General features: G+C 37.8%; 1 protein-coding gene across 4 annotated transcripts; it reads left to right on the top strand.

Annotated features, from left to right (window-relative positions):
• Positions 1-3,264: 3,264 nt before the first annotated feature.
• LOC127436763 (cadherin-related family member 5-like) lies at positions 3,265-22,552 on the top strand. 4 transcript variants are annotated; one of them, XM_051691119.1, is made up of 15 exons: positions 3,265-3,429; positions 9,931-10,036; positions 10,312-10,520; positions 10,839-10,895; positions 11,328-11,420; positions 11,640-11,726; positions 12,325-12,435; positions 12,591-12,761; positions 12,938-13,028; positions 15,218-15,324; positions 15,630-15,830; positions 16,038-16,169; positions 16,307-16,385; positions 16,673-16,866; positions 21,459-22,552. In XM_051691119.1, exons 2-15 carry the CDS (start codon positions 9,970-9,972, stop codon positions 21,501-21,503), a joined length of 1,644 nt encoding a protein of 547 aa, XP_051547079.1. In that variant the 5' UTR covers positions 3,265-3,429; positions 9,931-9,969; the 3' UTR covers positions 21,504-22,552. The 4 variants fall into 4 exon arrangements, with proteins under 4 accessions (XP_051547079.1, XP_051547080.1, XP_051547082.1 ...); XM_051691120.1 differs by having other exon boundaries at positions 3,265-3,449; XM_051691122.1 differs by lacking the exon at positions 10,312-10,520.
• The last annotated feature ends 139 nt before the right edge of the window (positions 22,553-22,691 follow it).

Genomic DNA, 22,691 nt, shown 5'->3' with positions numbered 1-22,691 from the left:
ACAATTTGAATGTTATTCCTGCAGCTTCTATTCTCAAGATCTTCAAGCTTTTCAAGAACACGTTCCAAATCAACTTTGGTCGCCGGCGGATTAGTGGCTAATTCCCTCTCTGATAACTCCAAATAATCGATTCGTTTTTCAGCATCTGTCACTCTTGTGACTAGCTCAGAGAATTTTTTTCCATCGCCGTAATCGATCGACATATTACAGCGAGATCCTCCAAGTACGCAAGTACCTTCGTCAACATCACCGACATGTTGGACAGTTGATGCTGGATTCCTTCTCCCACCGCGCCACCCAAATCGAGTCCCCGGTCCACAGGCCTGTCTGGGCTTTCATCTTGAACACATAAGTGTCTTTTAATGTCTCCAGAGCCCGAGGATTTTGACTTCTTTGCCATGTTTACCTCAAACAGTAAATGTGTAACTGGGTGTATCGAATTTCACCGGATGATATCATGAAAATAATTTAAAAAAATTAGCAAAGTGCGCAGAGCTGTCTCTTACACATCTGCTCTTCGCATGGTGTCCTTGTCACTATCAACGAGATGCTGTATTACGATTTTAATGGTGGAGAATTTTATTCAGACAAATAATCTAGTTATTTGTCATTTATCTTGCTTATAATGGTTGTCGAACGTGACTAATTCCATTATAAATTTCCTTACATAATAATGATGTAGAATAAGGACAGTTTAAATGAATTTCTAGCTCACACATACTGTTTCTTACATTTGGTAACATCAAAGTTTGTCTTGACAAACTTTTCTTATTTACTTTGGAATGTAATGCTGCATGTATGTGTTTGAATACATGCACAAGCATGTTTGCATGCAGGCCCATATACTATACATGTGTGTTTACATGTGCATGTATGCTTAGCTCTCTCTTGTCATCAGGACAGGTACACCTGTCAAACCATCACAGGAGCTGTAGAGGTGAGCTCAATCTAAGATCCATCAACTCCAACTCAAACAGGAAAATCTCTAGTGACCCCTGCCGCCCTGCAAATCATTACCAGATAACGTTCCTGAGAGGTGAGAAGCTGAAAGGGAAGTGCAAGGATCAGAGTGCTGTAATGAAGACTAATTAACTCCTCCACAAGCCTGCCGATTGATGCAAACATCCCCCTGATTGATTCTAAGTCTGGGAGCAGAGAAACTCAAGGGATTTTCTTAGAATTTCCCCCAGCCCTCAAGCACCTTGAGTGTTGAGCGTTACATGCACCCAACTATGGGAGGTGAATGTATTTAATCCGCGATGGCGCATATTCACAGCACTTGGGTCTAAGTCAATTATCTCCCCTTGCACTCTGTGTTAAGGAGTGGTTCCATTGAGAGCAGATCAGCCTGGAAGCCCATCCAACTGTGATTTCAGATAGAAGAGAGCATGTAAGATTGTGTATGCCACTTGCCAGGAGACAGACAGAGAGTTTCAAAGTCAGGGAGAAAGTGAAAAGAAAAGTGGCTTGGTAATCCATTGACAAAGGTAATTAAAGACATGTGCTGCTAGAGTCACCTTCTAAATGGAGAGGGACAGAGAGCAGTCTAGCATCACATGGAGTGGACATTTTTTTCACTCAAGCTAAAAGATAAAAGCAGTGGACTTCAGTAGATTTCAATTATCAATTCAAACAGATGTACTAAACAACCATTGACTTACTTAATGTAGACAACATCAATACACACGAGTGAATCTCACAAAACCTGCCAAGAAGATGTTTGGGTCAGATTTTACTAAAAAAAAAAAAAAAAAAAAATACGTATATCTATTATAAAAACTGAAGCCTGTTTTTAGGATTATAATTTTTTTGCATTGTATCACATCAATTAAGTACATGTTCCCACCAATTCTCAGTACCATAAAGAAAAAAGAAAAGAAAAAAACATCAAATTTTCAATACTGTATTAAGAAAAAATAAAGATATATTTTTTTATTATATCGTTTTTAAACTTAATAATGGTAAACAACCCCATACTGCCGAATTACTGACAAGCAGCATCCCCATCAGAAATGTTTGCATCAATTCAAACATGTTTACCTTTCCCTGTGGTGCTACTGATATTGGTTCTGGTCCTGTGAAAAACAGAAAGTCGTGTTCACAAAAACAATGTTGAGCCCAATTCGAAGGTTATATTTTCCCTTTAATACAAAATGTTTATTCCACTGACAGTTAGGTTTAGGGTTTGGGGGAAGAGTTGATGGTATTACATAATTTACAACTAAAAATACTGATTTCAGCATTTCACTTTCAAGATCCTGTAACCGAATTCCCAGTGTGATCAGTCTAAATGAAACATTCTGACACATTACAATGAGAATAAAGGGTGCTTAAAATATTTATGGTCTTAAAATTATAATTTTTAGTGTGGAAAACTGAATTTCTTTTTGTAAGGACCCTCCTCAGGGTTAACCCCTGCAAAGCCGGCGGACCAGATGGCATCCCAAGCTGCATGCTCAGGGAATGTGCCCACCAACTAGCAGATGTTTTCACGGACATCTTCTACATCTCCCTTGAGCAGACGGTTTTCCCTGTGTTCTTTAAATCTACCTCCATCACCCCAGTGCCTAAGAAGTCTACAGTGTCATGCCTCAATCTGCTCAACTCAGATAACCACTCTGTACAATTATGGTGAGAAGAATAGCATCTTAGAATGGTTGGCGCTGTTTTCGCGGCAAGAGGAGGACCTACACAACATTATACAGATGGTTATAATGTTTTGGCTGATCGGTTGTATTTCCTAATTGTTGTTGACTTGTTTAATTCTGTGTACTTTTTGTGGTATTATTGTCTGTATTTACTGTTGTCTGTATGTCTACTACATTTTGCACTGTTTTTATCCATTGACATGCTCTGTGCTAAATATGACAATAAAGCTGACATTGACTTTGACTTGACTTTACCTTTCGACCCCACAGACAGATATATTTCTAAATGCAAAAGGCCCTTGGACCCTTGAACTGAGTTGTACACTATGAGGGAGGCAAAGCAAGTATAATGAGAGACTAGCAGCATTTTTGCACACATTGGACTGTATTTGCTCAGGCGCCATAGCTAAAGTTCTCAGTTTAACCTCCTTCCCAGCAGCCTGAGTTATCTTGTTCTGAAAATGCTCTCTAAGCCCTCGCTTGGCTGTGTGTGAGAGCTCTTAATTCTCTACTGCTAAACACATCTCTCTCTCTCTCTCTCTCTCTCTCTCTCTCTCTCTCTCTCTCTCTCTCTCTCTCTCTTTCTCTAGCCCTCTCTCAACAGCCCTGACTTAACTAGCTGGGAATACTCTTGCAGTTTGCTACCCGCTATCCTGTGTGACACAGGTTTCAGGCCACCACACAGGCGAGACATGTTGTGTAGAACAGGAACAGCCACCACAGGAAATGACACTGGGATCCCATGAGCTGAAAAACAAAGGATAACCACCACTGTGCAACGGTGAGGACAATACTGAAAACGTAGGTGTGTGTGTGCGTGTGTGTGTGTGTGTGTTTGTTTGCTTGCTTGCATGTGTGTGTGTGTTCTAGCGTGTGACTATGTTTCTTACACTTCACAGAACATTGACAGCTGTTGCTTTCTTCTTGTGCAAAAATGTATGACTGTACACTAGCAGAGCTCACTTTCCCAGCATGCCTTGTCTGCCCTTGTTTAATACCTTTAAATCATCTTGCTCAGACATGTTTTCTGAAAATCTGAGGGGTGGGTAGTATGACCAAAATATTATATCAGGGTATGAGTAATTTTATTCATTTATAATCAAAGCAATCTGATTACTAAAGCATCTATTCAGCATACTGTAGCTTGGTCTTGATCTTATAAAACATGACAGAAAAAAATGGCATTGTGACTTAACAAGAAAAAATGATTTTATCTTTATTCATTCTTTTGACCAATTTGTTATACACAGACTTCACTCTAATTACCTCACTATTGTTCAGTCAATTTCCAAAGCTGCACTAATGAGTCTGAAAGCCTCCTCTAAAGAGACAACTGGTGTCATTACGTTTCTAAACAAGCCTGACTTTGTTTGGCTTGCTGGACTCTTTCTGTTGTGTTTCCAAGTTTAGGGCCCCACTGATTTTACATTTTTACATTTAAAGGGATAGTTCACACAAAATTGACAATTCTGTCAAAATGGACGCCCTTTAAGCAAGATTTGTATATAAAAGTATTTTTACACTCTCTTAAAGTGAAATGTCAATCAACATTGAGCACACTTTCTCCTCTGCAGATAACAGATCCGTAATGAGTGCTCTCAAGTGTGAGATTACACTAATCAAATAAAACCAGCATAATAAATTAAAATTGCAACATCACAAAATTGGTGTATACTTCTAAAATTCATAAGAGCATTAATTTGGCAAAGTGGTTTAGATTTGCACTCACAGACAGACTCTGACACAAGCAAACTTGCATATTAAATAGCAAGCTGCCGTGTGCAGCAAGAATATTAAACCATATTGCTCTGTAATCCCATAATCTTGGCTGTGGCAGAGACCTACTTCCTATTTTGTACTAATTACTCCATTTAATCCATAATCACATGGAATCCACATACAGTTATCCTTACTGTATACAATATAATAACACACTCATTAATTATATCTTGGTGAGGATACACAACCTGGTGAAAGGATACTTTAAACTAGGAGTTAACATGGTAGGCAAGACCTTTGTCTAGGTTGAGGGTTGCTAACATCTTAATCATGCTGTTCCCCTGAAAACATAATTATTAAGACTTAATATGGAAGCCATATAAATTAACAGCACTCGTGATCAACAAATTGTTAGTGTTGTTTGGTATTTGAAAGCACTAAACCTACTAGGGTGAGTAACTTGTCCTGCACTGTTTGTGTGTATGGACATAAATGATACCTCAAATTGTGTGGCTTTTGAGAAGAGGTGTGCTTTTACTTTTCTGAAGTAATCGGACAAACATTTTCACAATAAAACAGGTGAATCAATTCCATAGACTAACATTGAAGGAGCTATATCTAGGGGTATAATAACTTTAGAGGCTCTTTTGATTTGGGCCAGTAAGCAACCACCTACCACCCACCCAGAACACCCTAGCAATTAGCACCATAGCAACCCACTAAAAAACTCTGAACACCAGACTGCATAGAAACACCCTGACATCTTGCCATAACACCATAGCATTGTGGCTGTGATTTTTTGCATGAGCAAGCACCACTTACAGCTTCTTCAGAAAATGTAAAAATCTAGTTTGAAAATGCCCTTGCAAATGTCATTGCTTAGATAACCGATTGCCAGTGAAATGTTTGTATTATACCACCTGTTTTGTGACAATATCAAATTAAGCATCTAAAGAAATATATAGACATTGGTTAATAGTTCCATCTTTTACTCAATACTTTACATGCTGAATCAATATGACATGCCTTTATCAGTATGGAAACTATATGTCCTTGCACACGTCAGAGAGGGTCTATTGTAATGTTAAACCACTGTAAGCCAGCTCAGCAGTAAACTTGAACATAGTTAGCTTTGTCTCCTCTATTTAGTTGAAAAGATCAAAATAAAATTACCCTGCATCTTACAGGTTTTGCAAGGTATGTTTTTGACTTAAAGGGTAACGTAAACTTCGCTTGTTCATGTTGCTGATCGCTGCACGCACAGTATGCGTGATGCAAATTTCGTCATCAGCACAGTCTGCAGGGACTTCATATTCGCTCGTGGTCAAAATAGTAAACTTTGAAAGGCAATGTGGTCAGTCGGACGCAATCCGACACGGATGTAGAAAAGCGAAGTATTCACCTTGTGCACCAGAGAAACTAGCGCACAGCCATTTTGAAAATGTTGTCTTTGATCTTCCAGTCTAGCGTATTCTATATCGATATCTATGGTGTTTATGTCAAAGTGTAATTAGCTAAGTGGATTTACAGGTTATAGAGTTGCCAAAAGTCTTCATGAGTAGCCTATTTAAAAGTGTTCAGGGGATGTCATAACAATGGAAAGAAGAGGGGGGAGATTTTAAAACAAGTTTAATTCATAAATCCTACCTACTGATATGCCTCTGTGCTCATGAAACTCCAAGAGACAACACAAAGTCATTAAAAATATCTCTGCATGAAATCTCTGACCATCTTCTCCTTTCATTTACCCATCGTGATATACAGGTGCATCTCAATAAATTAGAATGTCGTGGAAAAGTTCATTTATTTCAGTAATTCAACTAAAATTGTGAAACTCGTGTATTAAATAAATTCAATGCGCACAGACTGAAGTAGTTTAAGTCTTTGGTTTTTTTAATTGTGATGATTTTGGCTCACATTTAACAAAAACCCACCAATTCACTATCTCAAAAAATTAGAATACATCATAAGACCAATAAAAAAAATATTTTTAGTGAATTGTTGGCCTTCTGGAAAGTATGTTCATTTACTGTATATGTACTCAATATTTGGTAGGGGCTCCTTTTGCTTTAATTACTGCCTCAATTCAGCGTGGCATGGAGGTGATCAGTTTGTGGCACTGCTGAGGTGGTATGGAAGCCCAGGTTTCTTTGACAGTGGCCTTCAGCTCATCTGCATTTTTTGGTCTCTTGTTTCTCATTTTCCTCTTGACAATACCCCATAGATTCTCTATGGGATTCAGGTCTGGTGAGTTTGCTGACCTGTCAAGCACACCAACACCATGGTCATTTAACCAACTTTTGGTGCTTTTGGCAGTGTGGGCAGGTGCCAAATCCTGCTGGAAAATGAAATCAGCATCTTTCAGCAGAAGGAAGCATGAAGTGCTCCAAAAGTTCTTGGTAAATGAGTGCAGTGACTTTGGTTTTCAAAAAACACAATGGACCAACACCAGCAGATGACATTGCACCCCAAATCATCACAGACTGTGGAAACTTAACACTAGACTTCAAGCAACTTGGGCTATGAGCTTCTCCACCCTTCCTCCAGACTCTAGGACCTTGGTTTCTAAATGAAATACAAAACTTGCCCTCATATGAAAAGAGGACTTTGGACCACTGGGCAACAGTCCAGTTCTTCTTCTCCTTAGCCCAGGTAAGACGCCTCTGACGTTGTCTGTGGTTCAGGAGTGGCTTAACAAGAGGAATACGACAACTGTAGCCAAATTCCTTGACATGTCTGTGTGTGGTGGCTCTTGATGCCTTGACCCCAGCCTCAGTCCATTTCTTGTGAAGTTCACCCAAATTCTTGAATCGATTTTGCTTGACAATTCTCATAAGGCTGCGGTTCTCTCGGTTGGTTGTGCATCTTTTTCTTCCACACTTTTTCCTTCCACTCAACTTTCTGTTAACATGCTTGGATACAGCACTCTGTGAACAGCCAGCTTCTTTGGCAATGAATGTTTGTGGCTTACCCTCCTTGTGAAGGGTGTCAATGATTGTCTTCTGGACAACTGTCAGATCAGCAGTCTTCCCCATGATTGTGTAGCCTAGTGAACCAAACTGAGAGACCATTTTGAAGGCTCAGGAAACCTTTGCAGGTGTTTTGAGTTGATTAGCTGATTGGCATGTCACCATATTCTAATTTTTTGAGATAGTGAATTGGTGGGTTTTTGTTAAATGTGAGCCAAAATCATCACAATTAAAAGAACCAAAGACTTAAACTACTTCAGTCTGTGTGCACTGAATTTATTTAATACACGAGTTTCACAATTTGAGTTGAATTACTGAAATAAATTAACTTTTCCACAACATTCTAATTTATTGAGATGCACCTGTAGTTCAGCTGAGCAGATTTTTGGAGTGCTATACCTGGATGGGGGAAGGGGTGCTGCTATATTTATATAAACACACACACACACACACATATATAAGTGCATGTAAAACAGTTAGTTCTGGTCCTCGAATCTAATTGGACAAGAGACGTTCTATGAGTACTGATGGTCTCACACCATCAGCACTCCGACGCTTCACTATTTGTATCACTCCGCTTGTGTTCGTGCCATTCTAAACTAAAGTGTAAGAGCAGTGCATATGTGTTAAGAGATATATGTCTCTTTACATTTAATTTTTTGACATTACATATTTTAGCCAGCAGGTGGCAGCAAAAGACCATTTTTGTGTGTAATATAAGCCAGGTGACATGAAGTGAGTCAACGTCAGTCAGTGTTTTCATTCATCAGCACTACATGGTCGCTCGTATTACTACTACACTACTAAAGCTAGGAAATAGCTTTAAACGGCTTTAAACTAACAACTTCAGCATTAAGGCTCATCACAGCTGAGAGACACAACAGACGAATTAATTACACAAACTCAAGGCACTTACCTCTTACCGGAGTTTCCACATTGGAGAGGACATACTGTTCAAAATGACGGAGGAGATTGCAGTTTCTTTAGTGAATGACTCTTGTATACCAGCTATCGTGAAATAGGGAGGAGTACCCCCACTTGGACGGCTATTGTTCCCTCAGAAAATAGGATGAATTTGACCAAAATGACATTATCGTCAGAAAGTTGACTAACACACTACAGCATCTCTGCTTGGGACAGGCAACAGGTGATGGCACACGCTCCATCTCTCTCTCTCTCTCTCTCTCTCACATACACACACACACACACACACACACACACACACACACACACATATCCTTGTTTCTCCAATAACTTGTTATAAACAGCCCAAGCCGTGATCCTAGTTCTAAAGTGACATTAGACGCATCATTTGGTTTGAACTAGCAATGGCAGATTCTGATCCATCACGTAAGAAAGGAGTTCCATGCACAAATGCGTTTTTTATGACCGTGCTCAGTTTTTCCTAATTTTTTAATTTTACTTGTTCATTGAACTGTTGTATATAAGCAATATCATACTCGCAATCATGCTATATGGCTCAAAATCAGCACTGCTGTGATTTGGCTGCAGGCACGAGGCCGCAGGCCAAGTGCCGTTGGTAATCACAGCAGTGATGATTTAGGGCCATATAGCACGATTGCGAGTGTGATATTGCTGAGATTAAGCAAGTAGTATTCAGCTGGTCATGTGATGCTAACATGGCTACCCCCATGAGGCTCACCTGCCCCATGTAGAATAAAAGAGCTTTTATAAGGTTACTGATATGACTGAAATCTTCATCTCACATGAGTGGTCATGATTTTATGCATATGTTTAAAAATTACTATTCATTTATTTAGAAGTAAAACTTTTTAAATGAGGAAAAAAATTACTGAGTGAATCTTTAAGTAGGATTGTCAGTCATTATCTTACCCAGGGAGGCTGTGAAGTGATGGTGATGGTGCCCCCTAGCAGCCATGTGCTACCACAACATTCCTGTGAATGAGTTTCAAATCCAGCTGAACGAATTTGAATTGACCAAGTCAGAAACACTCAGTTATGTTCTGGCATAAAAAAATCAGTGAGGTGGAAATGATGTCATCCTTATTCTCAAAGAAATGACGAAAGTTGTTTAGTTTCGCCCAGTCAGTCAGCAAAACTTGGGAGGAAAAAAACAGCTCTCAGGCAGCTTTGCTGGTATTATGAGGATTAGAAAAAGCTCTTATGTGGTGTGTTTGAGGTGGAAGGTGGCAGATCAGATGAGCAACCTTGTGGTCACGTAACACACATGACTGCCAGGTGGGTGGCTTCGCAGTGGCTAAAGACACCATAATAGGTTTTAAGTACTAGAAAAGGCCCTGAGGTGAAGACTAAAGCCTAAACACAAGTAAACAAACACGTGTGAGGAGAGAATGTGTGAGATTCTAGTCATTCTGTGTATTTAACTGTTTGATGAATTTTACTAATCTCAGTAGATCAACTAATTGATATCAAGTTCGCATCATGACAACAGCTGCTGGTGTGACTCAACAGTATTAATGATGGTTTGGTAATCTAATGATTTCAATTGACCTATGACTGAATAAGAAAGACTATTCTTTATGACAGGAAATAGGAGCACTTTAAATCCTTCAGAGTGATTCACTTTCAGGGTTTGGCCTTTTCTTTCACAGTTGGGACGAGGAGATCGGAGCCCAAGGGGAATATTAGCCATGTTGATGCCATGGAGACTGTTTCTCTGCCAGATGGCTCTAAACATATTCTATCACATTGCAAAAGGTAAACACCTCTCAGAAAAGTAGGATATGTTACAACAGAAACAAATTATCATGACTTTGAATCAGTGCTCTGTGATATTTTTGACTGTTAGTGAAATAACGTACTGTATGATCAAGGGGCACTCCCCCTTCCAGACTGATGGCGAAAGGATCAATATTGCAAATTTTATTCCTCATGTAATGACCCCTTTGAAAATTAGCTGTACAGTCTGTTATCGAATTATTTTGTGGATAATTTGTCCTCGTAATCTAATCAGTCTCTTGTCTGAACGGCAGCCAGCTTATGCCTTGGTGGTCAGGATATATTTGCCACAGTCAGAGAGAACAGTCATACAGGAGAGTTCATAGCCAACCTCAGTATCAATGGAGACCCTGGAGCCAGTAGCATTCGTCTGTGTCTTACGGGAGAGAATGCTGATTGGTTCTACCTTGAGGGTCGAACAATCAGACTGAACTCATCACTTTCTAGGACCTTGGATCGAGAGGTGATTAAAACAAATGTGGTGATGTCTGTGGAAGCCAGACAAACAAAGCTTTGGGACTTTAAAAAAAGCCAGGAAAACAGTGGAGGCGTCATATGACTTTTTCTTTTTTTAAATAGAAATTATTTTTATAAATTTACTTTTTTTTAAATACAATTATACATTTGTTATTATTTTAGTTATAACTAAAATGATTAAAATGATTACGTATTAGTTTATTTAATAATTTAGTTATCAATATTAAAATACTCATACATGTATGCAATATATACACTAACCTCTTTATGTGTCCTAATGATTTTTTTCTGTGGTGATCTATAGGTCCTGGGATCAGTCCTGATAGCTGCTTTGACATGTTATGAAGATGAAACAATACGGGTACAGTGTAAAACGCCTGCTTTATCAACTGAAACACAGAATTGAATTCACTTTAAATCATTTTTTATTTTATTATAGACACACTGCCTGTTTCATAACTAATGTGTAACATACTCTACCAGTCAAAAGTTTGAACACAGCTGTTCATCCTATATTACTAATAGCCATATTTTAGAATAATTTCATAGTCATCAAAATGATTAAATTGCTAAAATGGAAGCATTGGCATATTGTAGTCACTTCTCATCAAAACTCTCATCTCAATTTTTTAGCATCTTCAAAGTAGCCACCATTCTAAATTACAGTACTGCACACTAAACCAACAAGTGTACAAACATTTGACTGGTTGTGTACATGAAGCATTTTTCTGATAAAATAAAAGTAACTAGAAACATTAAGAGTATTGCTGTTATTCTGTTATTCTTATTTTAGGGTCAATACAGAATCATGGTGGAGATATTGAATGAGAATGACAACATGCCACATTTCCTTGAAGACACCATTCAACCGCGATACATAAGTGAGGTAAAATAATTTCTGTCCATCTTTAATTCAGACATAAACAGAACTATTTAAAAAATAAGCTTTAGTTTTTCCTGCTTTAAACTGAAATGGGGATTAAACTGCCACCATTTATTGATTATATGGCATCATCAAGGTGGGGGCCAACAGCTACATAATCTGTGATTGTTTTAAAGAATCACAGACCATCCTGATACTTGAGCTCTGACTTTCTTCCCACAGTTGATGGCTGTAAATTCAATGGTGTTCACAGTGAAAGCCAAAGATGCTGATGGAGACACGATCACTTATATGACTGATAAATCCTCGGTGAGTGACACATCTATTAAGAACAAAATTACAAAGGAAAGACTGAATAAAAGCTGTGCAGCAGCCAAGAATCAATCTATCTGCACTTGGTATTGACCAATTAATCCTCATAGATCTTGACATTACAGCAACCTTAAGAAGTATTTGGACATGCAAACCACACATACAAATTTATGAATTTGTTTTGCATTAGCAAACAAAATATAAGATGCATCTGCAAACAATTTTTTATCAGAATTAGCAAACAAATTCTAGCCAGTTTTCAAGATTTACGCATTTAAATGTCATAACAAATTTCCATTAAATTTAATTGTGTAATCTTATCTCTTGTTAGTCTTATCTGTAAATGATTACAACTTAAAATGTAAAAAATGTTTTTACTTTTTTTAGTGGATGACAAATGCCACTTGATTTGATATTTTTTCAATGACATTTTCAGGCCCAAATTCAGGCCCAAATTTTGCCCTTATGGTATGCATTCTCAATATATTCATGATATACATGTGCTGTTACTCAATATATTAGCTGATTTTACCTTTAATTAATTTGACACCACAATCCAAGAGAATATTGACAGCACTGTCTTTCTGTCATTCAGCCTGATGCCAGCTATTTCAGAATAGATCTGCCCAACAGTGGGATGGTGATCCTAGACAAACTGCTAGACTTTGAGACCAAAACCCAGCTGCAGGTGGTCATATATGCTGTGGTATGTGGAACATACTGTATATGAATCAATTACATACAGTATCCACTGACCATCCATCACAAGACATTCATGTGTTTGAAAAGAAGTTTTTTTACAGAACCGCAAAAGGTGTTACAGATTACATTGGTCCTGATGTTTTTTACATTTACCATCAGGAAATGAACACAAAAGAAAAGTACAGTACAACAGCTAAAGTCACAGTGAATGTTCTAGATGGTGATGACCATTACCCACAGTTTCTGCCCTGCTATCCTGATTATGAATCTGGTGATCATACCATCTGCACCAACCCTGTCTACACCGTCAACATCACAGAGACAGATGAGGTATGTAGTGTCATTTTATATTCACTTCAATGCTTGCAAGGAATAATGTAACGTTTGACAGGTTCAGCATGCAGGCGACTGGGTTGGCTGAAATGACTTTAAATCCAAGTACAGAAACTGTATGCACATCCAACAGCCAAAGCCTCATTTTAGCCCATATGCTCTTTATGTTATAGGACACTTTGCTATATTTCTCTCCGGGTCCCATTCATGCTGAGGATGGAGACAAAGACATCCAGACTCCTCTGGTCTACAGCATACTGTCTGGTGAGTAAAGTATTACATATGAACTCATGGGCTCTATTTTCGTGAGCGAGCAAAGCGCAGCGATACATGCAACGACCATGCGCAATGTTTTATCCAATTTTCATGAGAGCACTAATTTTAAGCAAGATTTTCGTGCCAGCGCAAAGTGCAAGTGGGCGTGGTTGGGAGCGTTTGCGCTATTGTGGGTGTATGTGCTCAAACTGTGGGTGTATTGTATGGAAATAAAGTGGGGCAAAGCATAATTTGCTATTTTCCTGAGAAATAGGTCGTTGTGTTAAGATGTTTGAAACCACGGGCCCTATTTTAAGAGCGCTAGCATTAAGCACAGCACTATGCCATAAGTCATAAGTGCAAAGTCAGTGGGAATGGTATTTTGGTATTTTCGTGCAAGCATGTGCTAAATCTATGCACAAGTAGGTTTGGTGAAATCACACGTGCAATGCGCAAACGGGCTAGATTAAGTGCAATTTATTCTGAGGTTTTCTCCAGTTATTATTCCATCGTCTGCATCGCATTATATAGTTCATTCCCTCATGCACCACTGATATAAACAAAGACAGCACATTCATAAGAAGTTGGTAGTGTAAATGGACTGTATGCAATGAATTATAAGTATTGAAAATTATGTTCTTTTGTACATTAAAATGCGTCCTTGCATTAAATCACTGCAAAACGGGCCAGTGGAAGACGTCTTGTTCGGAATTGGTAGGCTATGATTTTTTGACCACTTCGTTATTTTGATAAAATTTTCATTTCGTTTGAAGCGTACTTTCAATTTACAAATATTTTTGGTTTAAATTTTGTGTTTCGAAAAATTATTAACATTTTTCAAAATCGACCGGTAGAAATGTGTGCTGATACAATCACTGTTAATACTAGCCATGATTTGTGTGTCAGTAGATGAAAATTATTAATAATTCTTACATTCTCGGTTATTTAATGGAGCCTACATCCAAATTCTGATGAGAATCACATTTTCCATGCATATAAAAGGAGTGTGTCACTGTCATAGAAATATGGACAATCATCAACACAGTTGATGCACAAAAGAATGTAATTTTCAATTCTTCTAATTCATTGCATGCAGTCCATTTACACTACCTACTTCTTATGAATGTGCTGTCTTGGTTTATATCACTGGTGCTCAGGGGTGTGCCCCTGAGTTATTTAAACCACGATCAATGGAAACATGCAAATGCTTCATGCTGCAACCCCACCAATGTTTAAGCCAAATCTACGCTCTTGCTGGTGCTTGAGGGAATAAACTATATAATGGGATGCATACGGCGGAATAATAACTAGAGAAAACCTCAGAATTAAATTGCACTTAATCCAGCCCATTTTTGCATTATGTGTGCGATTTTGCCAAACCTACTTGCGCCTAGACTTATCGCATGCTTGCACGAAAATACCAAAATTTCATGGCCATGCCCACTGACTTTGCGCTTGTTACTTATGGCATAGCGCTGTGCTTAACAATAGCTCTCAATTTACCTTTTATCTCGCATTGATTTATTGACTAATTTGTTTAATGAATTTACACTAGACAAAGTCTATGTTTTGTATTTGTTCAGATTGATTGTTTAACCTTTTAAAGACTCCATGGAATCACTTGCAATATGTAGATTTCTTTCCTGTGTCAAAGTATTTTATTTTGAAACAGGAAGTTGGGCTGGGACACAAGGATGTAATTCAATATTCAGCACTGGGGGGCATCAAACCTTATATTTTAACAATTTATCATAGAAAAATACATCCCCCTCAATGTCTTTTGTAGCTATGGCCCTAGAGGGACATATCAAATGGCTTGTCCCTTTTTTTAAATAGCCAATAGGTTTTAGATTGTGTTACAGACACAGTCATAAACCATGATTTAGTCAGAAGAAGATGGTATTAGGGGGAGATTACATTCTCATTATAAAGAGCATTTTTTTGGGACAATAATTTGGTAACAATTTAAGATATGTCATCAGTATTTTTGTTTTGTTTTCCCGAAAGAGAAAGACTATATATTTTAATTGTGTTTATCTGCTAAAAGTTAATTTTGTGAACAAACATACTGAATATGACCTCAAAGCTAGTAGACATGGACTAAAAAAAGCTATAAAACTTCAATTCTAATTTCATACAGTCTTTCAATTTACACTCTAATGTTTATGAAAATGACTTAATGCTTATTTTTTTCACAGGTGATGACAATGGCAGATTTACAATCAACCATGAAACGGGAGAGATCACTCTGCTTCAACGTGTGGAAAACAGACTCCTAAACCCTTCGTTCAGGCTGCGCATAATGGTACGACTACACGTTATATTTTATGAACAACAAGGTGATGCCTTACTGTATTTAACACACTGATCTGCATTTTGCAAAAACTAGCAGTAGCATCAACAGAGTCCTGTAAGACAATACAGAGGTGCTTCAACAACCATATGCAAACCATAACAGTAATGTCTGCACTTTTCAGCACATAATTTATCATCTATTGTATATATGTGGAAATGCAGTTGAAGGAACTGCATTGAAAAATAAATGTGCCATATTAAAGTGTACCATATCGAGTGATAATAACTGCTGATGCCCATTGCAAACCCCAACAGGCTGCGCAACTAAACGACCCCAAGAAATATTCTGTGGCAACAGCCCTAGTACATGTGATATCTGAAAACCGATTCGCTCCTTACTTCAACAAGACTGTCTACAAAGGGTTCCTCATTGAGAACTCCAGCCCTGCTACACTGGTCACTACCTACGGGAACCAAGTCCTTGTCATACAGGCCATTGACAGAGACTTCAGAGATGTACAGTGATTTTATTTATTTTTTACATATATATATATATATATATATATATATATATATATATATATCTTGAAAAACACCTTCAAAATAGCATCAAGATTCCTCTGAATTATTGATAAAATTATAGTCTTAAACCACAAATATGGTTTAACTGTCCCCAAACCTTCATTTAAACCATAATTTATAATTTGTATTGCTATTTTGCAGGAAATAAACCCAAAAGTCCACTACACACTGCACCCGATGACGGGCACCAATAAACTGTATCACATCACCCAGGATGGAATTGTGATTGCAAAGACTGACCGCCTTAGAGCCTTTGATCGACACATCTTGGAGGTGACAATGGCTGTATAGGACTATAGAGCTGTACATAGCCTTAACCATTTAATGTACAAACCAGCAAGAGTATGTATGCATATTGTCTCTACTGAAAGGATTACTCTTAAATCACTGATGGTCACCTTTTATAACAGGTGATTGCAACAGATGAAGAGTCGGGCGAGACTGCCCATGCTTCAGTAGATATAGAAGTTCTACAGAGGGGGCAACCAGGTACGTAATAGTGTGAAAATATATTGAAACACGGTAATGGTTATAGATAACAAGGTTTAGTGCTGGTCTGGTGCCAATCTAGCTGGTTGATCAGCATAGTTTAGAAGCACGGTAAGGACACCAGTACACCAGCATCCATTGCAGCATCCAAAACACAACTTATGCTGGTCTTTACAATGGCAAATGCACAAGTCAGTGTGAGTTCAGGAATATTCTGATAGTGGTCTTTGCTACATTAGGACATCATAACCTGTTTTTTTTTTTTTCTCCTCTAAACTCTCTGCCAGTTCCCAGAAGTCCGTTTGGAGAGGAACGTTTGTTTGGAGACATGAATGCGGGTATGGCTGGTGGCATCGCTGCTCTTGTTGTAATAGTGGCCATGACGGCATTTTTTCTCCTCCTCTGGCTGGCAAAGAGAAGGAGGGAAAGACGGGATCCAGTGGACAGGGGCTCTGTAGCCCTGGGAAAGCACCCTAATGTGGTAAGAGCTGATTTACTATATCAAATACTACTGAGTTCTACCAAAGTACCTGAGAGAGCAACTGTGAGCTCCAGTCCTCTCAGAGCATACAGTATTTGACCCTGTCAAAATGTATGTCAAGAATGAATAACTAAACATAAAAATGCAGGCTAAAATATAAAACAAACTACTGAAAACCGGTACGTATACAGGTAGCCTACATTTTATTATGCACATAATTTTGGGATCAATCATAAACAGCTGTGAATGGTCCCACTGCTTCAGTGTAAATAAGAACATATTCTAATACTGTACAGAAGTTCAGGCAAAACTTATACACTAAACTAATACCTAAACTAACTAATAAACTACTAAATTAATTAGCTAATAATCTACAAAACCAAAAAAGTAATCAAAAAAATTTTGATTGTAAGAAGCATTGTGTGACTTTCAACAGCAAATGAAAGAGTCAAAACATTTTAATAATAAACAAAACCTTACCAATCACACTGCCAAACATTCAGAAACTCATCATGTCCTTGTCATCTCCCCCTCACATTCCTCTTTAATTGTTCTTATGTAGAGCTTAAGATGGTTCCAGCAGGTAAGTACTTGACATTAAGTAGCTTGACGTGTTTTGAAGTGCCACACAGTCCTTCGTGAAGGTGAGATGTGTTTTCTGGGAAAGTGAAAGCTGTGTACTCTTTATAAAGGCTGGTTTAAATGAGTTTGTCAATGTAGCAGCTTTCCAAACACCTCTAAATGCAGTACACTATTTAAACCAGTCAGTATAAAGAGCATGATCCCCTTTGTTTTATGAGCTGTCATAATATTTCACTGTATAATTGGTATTGTATATGTGTGTAATGTGTATTGGGTTTCATCTGTAAGCTTACTGTAATAAAGTCTTTTGAAATTGATGTTGTGCAATTGTTCACTAGAAAAGGAACGTTTGTCCAGAAAAACTTTGATGTTGGCTTGACAAAGCCTTGCCCACAAGTTTAAAATGATTTTATAAACATTTCAAATCAAATTTGAAATTAAAATTATTTGAAGGTTATATAGGCCAGACAGCCAACAAACAGTTTGTTGGCTTTGTCAAGCAAACATAATTACAGGTGCTGGTCATATAATTAGAATATCATCAAAAAGTTGATTTATTTCACCAATTCCATTCAAAAAGTGAAACTTGTATATTATATTCATTCATTACACACAGACTGATATATTTCAAATGTTTATTTCTTTTAATTTTGATGATTATAACTGACAACTAATTAGAATATTACTTAAGACCAATACAAAGAAAGGATTTTTAGAAATCTTGGCCAACTGAAAAGTATGAACATGAAAAGTATGAGCATGTACAGCACTCAATACTTAGTTGGGGCTCCTTTTGCCTGAATTACTGCAGCAATGCGGCGTGGCATGGAGTCGATCAGTCTGTGGCACTGCTCAGGTGTTATGAGAGCCCAGGTTGCTCTGATAGTGGCCTTCAGCTCTTCTGCATTGTTGGGTCTGGCATATCGCATCTTCCTCTTCACAATACCCCATAGGTTTTCTATGGGGTTAAGGTCAGGCGAGTTTGCTGGCCAATTAAGAACAAGGATATCATGGTCCTTAAACCAGATACTGGTTGCTTTGGCACTGTGTGCAGGTGCCAAGTCCTGTTGGAAAATGAAATCTGCATCTCCATAAAGTTGGTCAGCAGCAGGAAGCATGAAGTGCTCTAAAACTTCCTGGTATACGGCTGCGTTGACCTTGGACCTCAGAAAACACAGTGGACCAACACCAGCAGATGACATGGCACCCCAAACCATCACTGACTGTGGAAACTTTACACTGGACCTCAAGCAACGTGGATTGTGTGCCTCTCCTCTCTTCCTCCAGACTCTGGGACCCTGATTTCCAAAGGAAATGCAAAATTTACTTTCATCAGAGAACATAACTTTGGACCACTCAGCAGCAGTCCAGTCCTTTTTGTCTTTAGCCCAGGCGAGACGCTTCAGACGCTGTCTGTTGTTCAAGAGTGGCTTGACACAAGGAATGCGACAGCTGAAACCCATGTCTTGCATACGTCTGTGCGTAGTGGTTCTCCCCCACATTTATGAATGGGTTTTGTTTCACAGTCCTCTCCAGGGTGCGGTTATCCCTATTGCTTGTACACTTTTTTCTACCACATCTTTTCCTTCCCTTCACCTCTCTATTAATGTGCTTGGACACAGAGCTCTGTGAACAGCCAGCCTCTTTTGCAATGACCTTTTGTGTCTTGCCCTCCTTGTGCAACGTGTCAATGGTCGTCTTTTGGACAACTGTCAAGTCAGCAGTCTTCCCCATGATTGTGTAGCGTACAGAACTAGACTAAGAGACCATTTAAAGGCCTTTGCAGGTGTTTTGAGTTAATTAGCTGATTAGAGTGTGGCATCAGGTGTCTTCAATATTGAACCTTTTCACAATATTCTAATTTTCTGAGATACTGAATTTGGGATTTTCCTTAGTTGTCAGTTATAATCATCAAAATTAAAAGAAATAAACATTTGAAATATATCAGTCTGTGTGTAATGAATGAATATAATATACAAGTTTCACTTTTTGAATGGAATTAGTGAAATAAATCAACTTTTTGATGATATTCTAATTATATGACCAGCACCTATACATATGTTTATCAATTTATACAAAGGAATACAGACATACATAAGTGTTCTATATTCAGCACTGGACCGCAGCAGTGGAATTGCACGGTTATTCAAGGAGACCTTACATGCCCTTTCTCCGTGGTTAACAGGTCAATTCAGCACATCCCATACCACTCATAGAGGATGCCTCCTACCACAATGAGGCATACGTTGAATATGAATCCCCAAGTTCCTGTGGTTTGGCTGGAAGACATGGGCTGTACACCAAAAGAAATGAAATGTCCCATCCACCAACCAGGGCATACGGCTCTAGAGAATCTGAGAATCTGCCCCTCCATGACATGCTACCCATTCTGGTGATTCCAGAAATAACATCAATAAACATCTCCTCTTCTACTTTGAGCAATGGAAAAGCAGCTGAAAAATCAGTCTCTTTTAAAGATATGGAAGATCAGGAGATTTTGACCAGAAAAGATGAAGGGCAGGCTTTGATCATAGGTTGTCAAATGGAGAACAGAGCAGATATTTTCATGCCTATCGTACAGCAGGCTACTTTCATACAAAGCAAGATGATAGAATATACTGCAGAAAATTCAGAGAAAATCTCAGGTGATAACTGTTATTCACATCCATCTGTAGGATCCAGAGAAAACTATATAATTCAAGGCGATGCAAATAATGGAGATGACAATGATGATGATGATGGAAATCCATACAAGGCCATGCTTTCTGTCATGTACAGCAGCGATGATGAAGACACACCGGATCACGAATCAAATGAATTAAGGCTCTATCAAAAACATGGACAAAACCAGTTTACAATGGACCAAAATAAGGCCACAGGATTGGAAAAAGAGGATCCCACCAAGAAATCATTTGAACAACTGAAACCAAATGATGAGCCAACAGATCAGATGAATCTCAAATCTGACTCTTTTGTGGATGACTCGGGTGAATTTTAATCTTTAAATATGTTGATTTTATGAAAAAGCCAAATCCTTCTACATATAAAAATATGGACAAGGATCCAAAGGGAAAATTGCACATTTATGAAAGTATTCATGCAAGTTAGATTTTATTTTTCTCCTATTATTATGCTGAACTGGTAAAGGAATGCTGTGATTTTTGTGGTCTGCACATGATCAGCCTTAATTAAGCCCATGAATGAAGTTTTGCCGACTGTCACTGAGAAAAATGGAAAAGTGCAGTTGTAAATATGCAGTGTTTGAATATTTCATCGATCTCTTGAATGTATTTTAAATTAAGACATTCAGACTGATATTGCTGTCAAAACTGTAAGTAGATGGAGTACATAATCTTTTTTTTATTATTATTTTTTTTATTATTTAATTTGTGACTAGTATTTTCTGATTACATTTGACTTGACATTGAGTTAATGACCAAAAACACTCAAACAGATGTGTTGTAGATATTGTAGATTGATGGTTTAAGATGTCTAATGTTGCTATGGCCAGATTTGCAGATAAAAAATGGACTGTAATTTTTCCTGACAAAAGGAATTTGTAGCATTAGGAAAATAAATACTAAGACTTGCTAGAGAAGCTGACAAGAGAGTAAAATCCATGTTTGACATACCCAAAAGGTAAAACTTGTAGAATATTCTGCAACATGCTGCAATTGTAGTTTGGTTATACTACAGGGCATTCTTGTGCTTAGGGCTTTTGTGCTTAGGGCTTTTGGAGATCTTGTGATAGGAAAAATGACAAGCTTAGAATGTCCACATAATCCTGGAGCTAATGTGAATGCAATTTTCCAGGGCAGGTTTTAATGCCTTAGCAATTTAAACAAAACCCTGCATGTCTACAATAAAACTGAATATTAAAAAAATGAAAGTTTTCTTGTGAAAGTGATGAATTTAAAGAAATACAGTATATACAGTATATTGAGATGTCAAAGGTGAAATCTCAACTCTACAAACCATCTCATGTGTTTTATTTTTCTGTCTGTCTGCAGGAAGCATCATCACCCATCTCTCATCGCCACATTCTATGGGAATGAGGCAGCAACATCACAATCATAGTTAAGAAACTTGAGATTGTTGAATTTATAGTCATAGGTCTCCAAAGGCATCGGCAGGCATCTGTGCCAAGACATGTAGAGCAAAATAAAAGACTCTTTAAAAAACATGGAGGTGAACATAACGTTTTCTACATAATTGGCTAATACAGCTCTTGGAAGGCAGCAGTTTTTGTAGCACTTTGCATTATCCTTGGATGTTGTATGGGAGAGATACAGTGGAATATAGTGAGCTCTGATAATGGCAGCTTCGAAAAGAGTTTTTGGAGTTTAAAAATAAATGCTTTTCACAATTTGAAGTGGTCAGTAATTCAACTGATTAAAATCTCTGTTCTCCTACAAATGAATGCACTGGAACTTCTTATATTCTTTTTATGTACCAACAGTACAATTCTACATCAAACCACATTATAAATCAGATTTCACTCTTGCACATACTGGTTGTTGGTGGCAAGATATACAAGATGCAGATGTAGAGACTGGGGCTAGTAGACTGACTCTGGAAAGATGTCACAAGGCTTATACAGTATCTTAGTAATAATACGGTTTTGACTCAAAAGTCCATTTGCTCATATATTATTGTTTTCTCAAGCAGTGGTTTTGTTTTTTGGTTTCAAATACCTAGTTTAAACTTGTCTTAAATTAGTATAATTTCTGTGAATTCCATGCTCCATTATTAAAATTCCAATTGGCTATTGTTTGCTATACAATAGCTGTTAGGGTAAACAGGTTAACATGATAAAACCACTCTGGCATATATTCAGGTAAGGGTCAGTTTTAAAGTGAAGGTAGATTTTAACCCAGTGGTTGAACTGTTCTCAGGACAAGGCTTTTTTGATTAATGTTGAGTCTGGATAAATTGTCAAATTTTTATTGGTGTGTATTATATATTGTAATTCTTCTTATTATTATTATTATTTGATAATTTACCTTTGCAATTTTTGTTGGCTCAAACAATGGTTTGATTTGTTTGGCATGTTACCTCTTAGATTTTGTGCTGTTTCATGAATTGTTCTGTGTTTCATCATTATTTTACCATATAAATTTGGCTGAAAAGCCATTACTATATCATTTGGTCTGACATCATTTGTATTCCACAGAAGAAAGAGTCATGCAGGAATTTAAGTTTTACTGCGGGACACAAATAGAGCATTCTGAAGAGTGGTGTTA

Source organism: Myxocyprinus asiaticus, chromosome 47 (genome assembly GCF_019703515.2).
Source record: "Myxocyprinus asiaticus isolate MX2 ecotype Aquarium Trade chromosome 47, UBuf_Myxa_2, whole genome shotgun sequence".
Taxonomy (NCBI): Eukaryota; Metazoa; Chordata; class Actinopteri; order Cypriniformes; family Catostomidae; genus Myxocyprinus; species Myxocyprinus asiaticus.
Note: the sequence above shows the minus strand (reverse complement) of the source record. Positions and strands in the feature narration are given on the sequence as shown.

What these genes read in the sequence shown, in the direction of transcription:
- LOC127436763 (XM_051691119.1), top strand. Translation starts at nt 9,970, where the DNA reads ATGTTGATGCCATGGAGACTGTTTCTCTGCCAGATGGCTCTAAACATA. An exon ending in AACCGCGATACATAAGTGAG is followed by an intron (nt 11,421 to 11,639) that starts GTAAAATAATTT and finishes TTCTTCCCACAG; the next exon opens with TTGATGGCTGTAAATTCAAT. An exon ending in TGGGAAAGCACCCTAATGTG is followed by an intron (nt 16,867 to 21,458) that starts GTAAGAGCTGAT and finishes GTCTGTCTGCAG; the next exon opens with GAAGCATCATCACCCATCTC.